Source organism: Fistularia commersonii, chromosome 16 (assembly GCF_037954325.1).
Source record: "Fistularia commersonii isolate RoL2024-O1a breed Wild chromosome 16, RoL_Fcom_v1.0, whole genome shotgun sequence".
NCBI lineage: Eukaryota > Metazoa > Chordata > Actinopteri > Syngnathiformes > Fistulariidae > Fistularia > Fistularia commersonii.
In genome coordinates this window covers 15530787-15543028 of record NC_141299.1, presented here as the reverse complement: position 1 = coordinate 15543028, position 12242 = coordinate 15530787, and the positions used below count along the sequence as shown (strand labels likewise).

The 12242-nt window shown below is 38.3% G+C and overlaps 1 protein-coding gene across 1 annotated transcript in view; it reads left to right on the top strand.

Moving 5' to 3' along the window:
- The window catches only part of LOC147226064 (adhesion G protein-coupled receptor D2), a 40729-nt gene extending 28995 nt beyond the window's left edge, over positions 1 to 11734 (top strand). Inside the window, exons 15-16 of the mRNA XM_086162244.1 lie at positions 11260 to 11301; positions 11648 to 11734. Of these exons, the coding sequence (XP_086018370.1) occupies positions 11260 to 11301; positions 11648 to 11734 (129 nt within the window). The remainder of the gene's footprint in view (positions 1 to 11259; positions 11302 to 11647) is intronic.
- The last annotated feature ends 508 nt before the right edge of the window (positions 11735 to 12242 follow it).

Sequence of the window (12242 nt, the reverse complement as noted above, 5' to 3'; positions counted from 1 at the left end):
CCGTAGTGAAGTGTGATTGCATGTGACAGTTGCCGAGTATGCCGGTTTATCATGATGGATACGTCCTGCCACAGTCGTGGTCCTGTAGCACACAAGAACGCACATTCACACACCAGTACACACACACCTGTGATATAGAGGCCGTGGCTTTGTGCAGACTTATGTTTTTGTGAACCGCACAGAAAATCATATTTGACCAAAACATAAGGCTTCCTTTAGTTCCACAATATGATCATTGTGAAATTGCACTGGTATATTTTTATTAAAAACCCTATCTCGGCATATTTAGATAATGTTTCTGTGTTGAATTTCATCCTCAAGAAGTAAAAAGTATGACTTTATAACTTGGCACAATAAAATAGCACAAGTCTAACCCTTTTCTTTCTGTGTATTACATGTATAATACACACACGCAGTCAACTAAATACTTTTGATCGAGACAAATGCCATTAAGCCTAACTCTGCTCACCGCAACTGGGAAGCGAGAGCAGATCCCGTATTTGTTCCTGGAACAATCTTTTCCCTGTTTGAATGCAAAAACCACTTGTTCCTATTTATTCATTTAATTTGTATCTTGCATCCTTTTGTTATTATTAGTCAAAGGCACTGTGACACAACCCTGTCAGCAGCAGAACTTGTGGTTTCTTTTTTTGACATTGCTATTTACGTGAGGGAATACCCATGCATCTTGTTTTTTGTTTTTATTGCCATGAATGAGCGTATGAACAACTGGACCCTTTGCACACTTTGCAGAAGAAATTAACACCAAGGGCAAACATGCCATCGTTTCCTGAGCAAAGCAAACGCTTTTTATGCATTCATCTTTCTAGCATTCTCAAAGGGGTCCTTGAGGGTCTTCCAGGGGGTCCTCGAAAAAAATGAATGCAAATTAATCATCTAATTGTGAACAGCATTTGAACACTGAAGAGTTCTTTAACATTTTTAAGATTTCTTATTATATTTGAAATGATTCCTAATTGCATAATTTATTCTGGTGTCTTTTTTTTCATCTTGTAATTTTGTGATGTAATAAATTTTTTGCTATTTATTCTAATTTTGAGAAACCCTAAAGTAACAACTACTGTGGTAGCATCTGCATATGCCAGGAGTTTTTTTTTTTTTATGATTTTTTAATCACAAGAGCAGAGCAGTTTTTCAGTCGGATCAATAATATAATAGGCTTTCTTAATGGATGCTTAAATACACAAGAATCTAGCCAAGTTAGAGTCGAAATCGAGCCAAGCAACTGACAAGCTGCGAGAAGTAAGGGGAGTTAGCCCTGAGGCTAGTGACAACTACAGCCTGCTCCCACTTAAAGTGGACGGGCCTTTAAGTTTGTGCAGATTTTCCAGCTTGCTGCTGCCCACCATTCTTTTTTTTTTTTTTTAGTCCACTCTTTTTTTTTGGGGGGGGGAAGGAAAACAAAACTAAAAAGTCAAAGGTATAACTTCCATCTTTTTTCATATCTCTTTTTTTTGGGTGACATGAAGATTGTTCCCTTGGCTCAGTTACACATATACCTTGAAGACGGTTCTAATATCAATATTCTCGACAAAATAAATGCATAGTGGGCCACGGTTAGCACTGACGTTACTCTTTTGACTGTTAGCCTAATTAAATGTATGACTACAACATATGTTGTAGCAAAATCTTTATTAAAATGGTATATATTTAAGATGAAAGTTACAGAAGTCCTTATGACGTGTGACAAGCTACAGACTTGTAAAGTATCCCTATAACTCTCTCTCGTGTGTGTGTGTGTGTGTGTGTGTGTGTGTGTGTGTGTGTTTGTGTGTGTGCGTATAGGTGTATGCATGTATGTATGTATTTGTATGTATATATAGATACATTACATTACATTGCATTTGGCAGACGCTTCTATCCAAAGCGACTTACAATAGAGGACATAGGGACTGCAAATACACGATGCACAGGAAATATACAGAACAGTAAGCTTGGGTTAGTGAGTTTTTTTTTTTTGTTTTTTTTTTGACAAAGACATACACAAACGTACACACTGCTTATGTATATGTATATATATATATATATATATATATATATATATATATATATATACTTATGCATATATGTATCTGTGTTTTTGTTTGTATGTATATGTATATATTTACCAGTATTTATATATGTCTGTCTCTTCTCCTTTCGGCTTTTCCCTTCAGGGGTCGCCACAACAAATAGACTTTGTCCATCTAACCTTATTCTCTGTATCCTCCTCTCTCACACCAGCTACCTTCATATCCTCTCTCACTTCATCCACAAATCTCTGATATGTGTGTGTGTATGTATGTATGTATGTGTATATATGTATATGTGTGTGTGTATGTATATATCTATATCTATCTATCTATTTGTATATATATATATATATATATAGATATATAGATATATAGATATATCCACATACACACAAGCATGTCAGTGTTTACTATTACAATAATTCAAACTCAGTCTTCAGTGCCTGTATCTTAAGACTTGCTCTTTTTTTGCCGTTTTTCCTCCCAGTCAGTGGAAAGTTATGCCGTTAGAATATACCCTGAGAGATTGACAGCAGAATCACATACATTCTGACAAGGGGGCGCCCCAGAAAGGATGGCGGATACCTTGGTATTTTTAATTAAACAGCTCAATGTAGAGGCACTGCACTTTCCGTTACCAGTTCAAAGACTCCCGCTTTGACCCATGTGCTAAAAGTTTGTATCAGTTTTCCCTAGCTATGTTTTTGTTGGCGCCTTAGACACGCAAGTCTAAATTGTCTTGTTTAAAAGCTAGTTTGTTTACAGTTCACCCTCTCTTTCGTGCTCTCTTACCCCTTCACTCCAGTTCTCCGTCACGTTACCACATGTGTGTCGTGTGATCTGTTGGAGGTTGTATTTCCCACTCCCATCGCTCTCACAACAGGTTCGATTTGTGTAAACATTTTGAAATTGACTTAATGTGTGAATTAACAAATGGAAACGGTCTACCCCGCATCAGCCCTTCATCCCCTTCTTGCAGGTTTATTTAAACATTAAAACGAATAAAATGGAGTGCTCATCTGTTTCTTTGGCCCTTCTTCAATAACATTTGTCCGTCTGATGTAAAATCAATATGACACACTGACACAATGCCAGAGAAATGGCAAATGTCTTGTCATTTGTCATCGGCTGGCAATAAAGATATGTCACAATTGATTTTAGCCTTTCTCACCCCCCACCCTCCCTTCTTGCCATGGCTGTAATAGAAAATAAAATAAATTTATGTGATTATGACTGAGGCATGGTCAGTCTTGCCAAACTCAATTAATATTACAGTAAGGATCTGTAATGTCATGAGGATCTGTGAGTTTTGTTGTTATTAATATGCCTTACAAGAGAATTGACATTTGAATGTTTGGGAGGGTCTAATCGAGTTATTCTTTTTTTCTCTGCTCAACACCTGTTTATAACAGAACGCTGTCTGGATTTAATTTGGTTATTAATTACAGCCTGGGCTTAGTTTTCATGGTCATTCTAATTATGGGACTAAAAGTAAAATAGAAGTTTTGGTTCTCCCTCACACCAGAGTGTTAAATCATTATTAAACAATTGAATCATTTTCCAATTGAGGTTTTATTATATTTCTTGGCCTTATTGAGTTATGATTTAACAAAAATAAGTAAGTCCAATGCATTCAATAGTATTTCAACAGTTTTACCATTCAAATAATTTTCAATGTGTGCATTGTGTACATGTTGACTTTTTTAGGACTGTGTATTCTTCCTTGTAGAATAGGCTGTTGTCTAATTTCTGATGGCTTAGCCGTGTGTGTGTGTGTGTGTGTGTCTGTGTGTCTGTCTGTGTGTGTGTGTCTGTGTGTGTGTGTGTGTGTGTGTGCACGCGCTCTCTCTCTCTCTCTCTCTCTACTTTGTATCTGTGTATCAGATCTGCCACCGCGGTTTGTTGCTGCTGGGTTGTGTGTACCCAAGTTGCGCTGCTGGTAGTGAGCAACATCTGTTTCAGGCTTGTTGTTCCTCTTGGCTGATTTTCAATTGGATTTCCTCAAGCAGGGCCAAAAGCTGTCACCTCTGCCAGGCTCTGTTAGCGATCACTGCCGGCCCCTATATTAAGTAGGTGGTTCAGGGCTAAGCTAATAACTCTCCCTCCTCTCATGAGCCATCACACATCAGTACTGGTGTTGCTGCTGGCCTCTGTGTGTGTGTGTGTGTGAGTGTGTGTGTGTGTGTGTGTGTGTGTGTGTGTGTGTGTGTGTGCGCGTAGAGTCTCAGTTTTCCTATATAGCTCTACACCTTGTTGAGGAAAGCTGGCTTGGGGGTCCCCGACTCAATGTGACAGGCCAGCTGACTGGATGAGTGTGTGGGAAAAAGAAAGCGCTAATAGCTCTACCCAAAGATTGACTGATCCTCTTTTGCTAATAAAATGCAATGAAACGGAAATAGGGTGAAAACTCTGTCTCCAAAACACAAACATGTAGAGAAAGGCGAACTGTATCGAGGATTACTATTAATGTACGCTTTGGCTATCAATATGTCTGTACTTGATATTGTGTTTTTGAAAGATTAAAAAAAAAAAAAGAAATAGAACCATAAACAGACTCAGAAAATTACTGTAAAATGACTCACTGTCATGAAGCTTTAGTCGATTAAGAAATATCTACCCCTTAATTTAGCAAGTATAGCATAGATCGCTAATAACGATATAATAATGAATAATTGATTCATATAGTTAATGATTAAGATGATGGACTTAACAGAAACATCTCTTTTAGGAAATCATGACATGGCTACTCAGGTAATGCAGTTTTTTTTTACGAGCAGTTTAACTTTTCATGTACAGAAAAAAAAAAAAAACATGACCCTCGTACACTTGTCGAATTGCTTCATTCCTGGCACACAATTTTTCAAGGCTTCAGATCGCAAAAGCAGGCTTCAGTCCCCCGCTGCCGTGCCTGAATTACTCAGAGAGACATTCCATACGAAATATAGCTGTACTAGAGATGGTTCAGTAAGTAAGCTTTTGCTTGTCCCAGCAGACATGCAATGCAGTCCACTGGTTCTGAAGTAGCCAACAGCAGGCACAGGGGAAGTCTTCCGCTGTAAACTGTTGCTCCCATATACGGTCTGGTGCCTGGTTTTTGGCCAGGATTTGTCATATATCATTTGGCCTTTCATCTTTTCTCTGATAGGGCTTGTATATTATTATTAAATGAATGTGCTGTAGCTTAGATTATGCGTGCAAGACTGCCCTTGTGGTCTGGCTCTAAATGTGCAATTCTACTTTATCAAAATCTTCATCCACCGTGCACGCGGATGACAACTTTTGTGTTCCTCTCCTTTTTTTTTTTTTTTTTTTTGCGGATATGATTCTTTTCTCACCCGTATGTTAAATTTGGATGCGAGTGAGCATCTCTTTTCACCGATGTAATGAATACTTGAAGATCCTCTACCCTTGCACTTGGTTGTCATCATCAGATTTTTTCCCAACAGTGACAATGATGCAAATTGAAATGATTTATATTGCAACCAAAGAATTTTTGAACAACCCCTGCTGAGTAGCCCGCACAATTCATTATGGATCACTTTTTGAGTATCCTATTTACAGTTTTGCGCCAGTGATTTCTGATGACGTTTCACGGTCTTGAATTTTACATGATGCATTCTTTATGAAGGAAAAATTGCTTCACAGAAATTGGATGGACTTTCCTACATGTCTTTTGATTAAAAAAAACACTTCTCTCAAACTGTTTCAGCTCGCACCAAAATTGACATTCTAATAAGGGGATGCCATTCAGAGGATGAGTATAAGCGTATGCTTGCTATATAGAATAATGGTGCTGCAAATTGTTATTTACTTATAATACTTTATTCTCAAACGATTTGGATCTTCCCCAAAATCTGCAGGGCGGATTAAAAACACCACATCTTTGAGTTTCCTCGTCCATTTGCCTTCTGCTCGTCTCATTCGCGTCAATTTCCCTCAGAAAGCGTCACACCGGTGTCCCGATTCAGTCTTTGTGTCTCGGTCGGCTTGAGAAAAGCTCGCAGGAGCGTTCCGGCTTTCATCGGGAGGTGTTTATCTCTTCAAACTGACAGGGTGGCAGCTCGCCCGTCTACCTGCCTGTCTGTCCGCCTTCACGTGTTCTTGCCAGCTTCTCCGGCCAGCTGGAGCGGTTACACAGAGCTGAATTTGAACTGAGGACCTGCACAGTATCAACTCCCTGTTTCACAGCTCTGACAGACACTTTGATTTGACATGCCATGAGCAGTTAAAGTGAAAGTTATGTATACATGTTAATTAAACTGTTTATACATGGAGGGGTCAGAGACATTAGCAAGTCCCAGCACAGAAGTGTGAATTTCTTTTCTTTTTCCCCCTATCACAGTGTTTTAACCTTTTCTGTCTCTCATTTCCGTAATGATTACCAGGTGTGAGGGCAGGATTTTTCCTCCCAACTTTTTTTTTTTTTTTTCGTCAAGTACGGATGCAGATAGCTCTATTTGTGAAAAGTATCTGAGTGTTTGAATGAAGCCGATATTTTTGACATTGGGTCCTACTTGTTCAAATATTTCTCACTTCTGGCTTTGGGTGATACTTAAACCTGGAAATCTCGGAACGGAATGTCGAGTTTGCGGTTGTCAGCATCGAAACAGAAAGCTGTTGGTACGATTTGAGCAATGTAATTTGTGAAAAGTATATCTAGGTTGATTTTTCATGTGCAGTTAGACGTGCATAAATCTTTCTTGGCATGAAGCAGTGGGAGTTCTTGAAACTCTACAAAAAATTGTGTCAAACATGTGGTTTAAAGTTCCTTAAGGAAAGTAACAAAATACAGCTGTCTGTTTATGAACAATTTCTTTATGTATTTTAACAATAGCGGCCAATTCGTAACTTTGTGAAAGAAATACTTTTGAATTTTGAAACCCTTGCTGAGCCAGTGGTTCTCATTCACATTCACATAGCGCCTCATACCATACTGCTTACCAAGCCTCATTATCAGTGTCCACATGACTGAAATTATGGGATACTTTTAAGCCCTATGTCACAGCTTCATGGACAGGGAAAGTGTGTTTGAGTTTAAACCAACCACATTGCAGATCCGACTTTAATGCTATTCAGTCGCTGCTTGCAGCTAGAGAAACTACAGAAGTGTTAAATTATCCTTTTATGTGCCAAAATTATAATTCTTGAAAATAAAATGGAAGTTTTACCCCATATAAAATGTCTAAAGGAAAAAGTGTTACCCTGGCCAGAATTCTTCAAAATTTATAGTACAGGCAGAATGATTTGTGCATAAATAAACCATGTTAAATTAAAATATTTCAAAGATATCTCGCCAGTTATGAAAATAGATGGCTACATTCCGAACATGATTTGCCCTTTTGAATTTTAGCTGTTTGAGTCAAACAACGTCTCGCAGCTGTGGAAAATACCAAGGCGTCAATCATCGGAGTGCCTGCAAAAATAAGCTCAAAATCAAACAGATGACAAACCCCATAAGTTGTCATTTATAATTTACTTTTCTTTCAAAATTCATATACCAAACAAAGGGAAACATGAATGGCAACTGTTAAGGCACTTTCTGCCTGTTTGTATCTACAGCCTCTATAACTGGGAGTGCTCAAAAAATAGATTAAAAATTGACATTAAAATAAAAAAAATAAAACAATAAGCTTTTCATCTCAACTTCTTAACTAAGGCCATGCTCCGACAGTTCAGCACTAGTTTTGAAATACCGTATCATATTTGTTTGTTCTAAAAGGCAGTTGCTGGTCTATGTAGCTGTGGTAACCAAAGCCATCTTGTCTGTCTATGTTTTAATTAAATACTTCATAACATTTCTGACAAAGGCGTGCCTTTTGTAGTTGTTGTTGCAACATTGTGTCCTACACACAGAAATAGTCCTTAAAACACAACGAACCATTCACCCTCAGCTACTTTTCGACAGTAGATCAAATTGAGCCAAAAGTGATACGAAGGTCTGAATTCTTAAAAATAAATAGGTAATATTGAACAAAACTTCACATATTTATTGTCCTAAAGTCCCCAATTCTTTTTAGATTCACTTGCTTCCCGTGATGAAAAATCTGTTTTCTTGGAAGCACCTCCATTAGTTTGTTTAGTTAAAAATAAAAATGTAAAAATATATTCAAAATGGCCTTGATTTTTAGGGTCACTTGTCATATATGGTGTTTCCTCACATCCGGTAGATTTTGCAGTCAGCTTATTACATGTCCATCTAATTACAGATTGCGTGATTTTAGTCAAATCTATTGATGCAGAACAAAGAAATGAAAGTCGGGAGAAATCAGCCATTAACATAAATATTGAAAAAAGCAAATCGGTTCAGACCTGTTCTTAAATCCATCAACAGCGAATATACATTAGTTGTAAAGTGAACTCCAACTTGCTTTGATTTTGTTCAACGCTTTTTTAGGCCTGTAATATGTGCACATTTAAGCGGCATTCCTTTCTTTAGAATACAACTGTCAAATTTTCCAAAAACAATGTATTTCTTGTAAGTTATCTTCAGCTTGAACACAAGCTTTTAAATGTAATCCATAAAGTAACGTTTAATTTACACTCTGCCTTCTCAGTAAGTGGCATTTATCCTGCAAGTATGTAAAATCAGTTGATGTGACCTTTCCAACTTTTAAGCATTTAATTCACGATCTTTTTCTTAGGAGATATCAAGTTCCCCGACAAGTGCAGCAAACAGTGGGTTAGACAATACAATTTCAATTTTGCAGAATTTAAGTCAAGCAGGTAAATAGATATAAGTATTTTTTTGTTTTTAAAATGCATTGTGGTATCCTTGCTCTTTTAACGAATCTTGTTTTGAATGTTGCGCTACAGTGTAGTGTCTCTCTCTGGGGTCGTGATTTTTATGGTCAAACACAGTTTGTTGGCTTTAACTTTTTAAACATACAATTGTTCTTTAATTAGTTGCCAGGTAATTAATTTATGCTCTCTTGTTTGATGTATAGTATAGCAATGCTTTGAAAGCAACTGTGTTCATTCCTTGCATAATTTTATAGCATTTGCTGCAGAGTTCAAAAGAAATGGGATTAGGTTTAGAAAAGCACACGCATTTAAATAATGTGCCCCATTTTTTGTTTCTGTTTGTTTATAGTGGGAATATTAATGAATTAACACTAAACAATCCATCATTATTGTTGTGCCGCCACTTATTTTTAACTATTATTCTAATAGATCACTTTTCTCAACGTGTACAGCGTGTTCTTCCCACTTTGTTCACTGCACAACAAAAGATTAATTACAAATAAGAGGAATGATCAAAAACATGATAATCAAATTGCAACAATAAGTTGGGAATTGCAATGCTAATGCAATACAATAGAGCTAGGGTGTTGAAAATTAAGCAGACCCTGGTTATCATTTAATGTATGGTCTTTTCTAGTCGTACATATTGCTTCTAAGCAATCATTAATAACTTCTTGAGAAAAGTAGGTATTTTAACGTAGATATTGAACTCCTCGTATTAGGTATGTTTTCTGTAAAACACAGACGATTTTAATTTGCTTTTTCAATTCATGTGGAGCCGACAACAAAACAAACTAAAGTTTGCGGTATTCTTTTTTTTTTGTGTCTGCTCAACAACTGTCTTTGCAAAGAGATGAATGGATCATGTGATTGTGCTGGGCGCTCTCACGTCACAACATGTAGGAAATTGTCTATCTACATCACATATAATCACCAGTAAAAACATTTTTCCCCACATGTGCTCCTTATTGGACAAATGGCGTCATTCATTTCCACATGCACCTCAAGCGTTGCAACACCGGATAATCTGTTGTCTAAATGTGATAAGGTATGTCCGGACAAATACGAGTGTCCCCTCGTGATTGTAATGATGCTACCGAGTAACAGCAATGAATCACTGTACATTATGTCCCTGCGAGAAAGGAAAGAAAGTGATGGTTTATATGGTGTAGAATCACAGATCTCACTTTGAGGCCCCTCGTTGCCGGGTATCTTCAACATGTAAGATGGACGGGGTCTCACTCAACAGCTCCACAGCCGCTTCAGACCCTGGAAAAATGGAGAGCAGCCAATGGGATTGAGCAGTAATTTGGGATATAGGTCGCTACTCGTTACCCTGTCACTGAACAAACCCCAAACCTTGTTGCCAATGATTATGCATGATTATCTTCCTTAGGCAAAAAAAAAAAAAAGGTAATTCAGACGTACTGGCCACATTGTGCTTTCCTGTCCTAAAAATGTGTCCTCACCCCGGTTTAATTATGAAGCAACAGAGAAATTCTGAGCAGTGTGGAAAGAGATTAACTTTTTCGTGCCCACGTTGGCAGGAACATATCGATGTATGGTCAGCCTATCAAAGAATCTGCTGTATGTACCAGCCTTGAAATTTATAGGATATTACCCTTCTTTTCATTTTCTTTTTGTTACATCTTTTGTGACATAGTTCATTTGGTGCCCCGAGAATGCTGTTCTTAACATTTCCATTGAGGCAAAAGGATTACATTATGGCCCGAAGGCGATTGCACATCTTGTATATTCAATGGATGCCTCAATGGATTGAATGAAAAATAGCTATTTTTTCTGTGACCAAAAGTGCAGCCTTTATGCATCCAAGGGCATGGCATTCTTGGGCTCTGGGTACTAGCCATGGAGTTTTGCGAACATGAAATATCTTCTTTTATGTGTCATTTTTTTCATTATGCCCCTCTGTCTCTTTCTTTCACTGCTTACTGCCAAAGGTTTTCCTTGATAGTCTGGACGGAGTTGCTCTCTTCAGGTGTGTGTGTGTGTGTTGAATTGTGATTTCTGTGTTTGCTAGTTGTGTATATCTGCGTTTGTTTTTAGTAAAACCCAAAGAGCACAGGCACTGAAGAGTTTCCATTTTGATAAAGATGGGTGGAATTCTGGTTTGAGCCTTTGTTGGTTATGTTGGGGCTGAGAAGAGGAAGGTGGGCTGAAGAGGGGAAACAAATGCGAGCTCAAAATATTTCTGTTTTCCAGCCCCCCCCCCCCCCCCCCCCCCCCCCCCGTCTCTTACTACTTCGCTGTAGTCCTCTTCAGCTCACTGTAGCTCCGCACAAAGAAGAATCAATACAATCAGTACATACTCATTTACTTCACTCATTACTTCTGATGTTCTTTTTTTAAATGTGTTTTTTTTTTTCTCTTTATGAGAGGATAAGAGAGTAAACAACTGTAACAACTTTGTCCTCCTCCTTTCACATTCTCTTTCTTTCTTTCTCTCTCTCTCTCTGTCTGTTTGCAGGGCCTGTTCATCTTCCTGATATATGGGGTGTACAACACAGAGGTAAGTCTGCATTGTGTCTCAAGGCTGACGGAGTGAATGAGAGAAATGACAAGTTTCTGATGAGCTCCATGGTTAAAAGCGGTGTGGGTGGGAGGTGAGGGTAGGTGTGTGTGTGTATGTGTGCGACTGTGCATCAGTCGATGGGGAGGAGGGGAGGGATGAAGGGAAGGGGACATCGTTTCCACGCAAGCGTCCCACTGCCCTTCATGCTTGGACTAACTTATATGCATCTGAGTCCGACCATTAAACACTGACACGCTGCAGTTCCCAGCCACTCATTCCTCACCCACATTGGCTAATATTTCACTGCCTCTTTAAGTTTTTAAACTCACGGCCCTCCATTTAGAATCCTGACAAAGCTGTTGGCCACCGCTTTGCTCAGTCCCGAGCTGTCCCCACTGCAGGGGCAAAAAAGAAAAGCAACATGCAATGAAGGACTGAGGAAATATCATATTCAGTTACTCCATTATTACCATTTATATATGCGGTAGCTGGGTTCGGGATGGGTGGGTAGCAAGACAGAGAAATAGGTTTTAAATGCATGAGATTCAAGTCATGAAAATTGCTCTTGGTGGCTTGCTGGTAAATCTGGTCTTAGTTTTATAAATATGATCAACTTGAGATGTTGCATATTGTTTTGATCTATAAACCATTCCATTTGTTAACGTTTAGGCAACAAAAGGGCTTTATCGAACAAAATGTACCTTTATCTTTAATGTTTGACTCATTATTTTTCCGTCACTGATTAAATGGGATGATTTCATTGTATTTTTTTTCAACACTTAAATGAACGAAAAAAGGGTTGATTAGCCCCCCAAAATTCACCCATATTCCTAAATAATAACCATAACTAACGAAGACATGCACGGATGCAAGAATCTTGCATCTGCTCTTCCCTTTCCCCTTGATTTCAGTTGTGTGGTCACATGTCCTTGCCACGG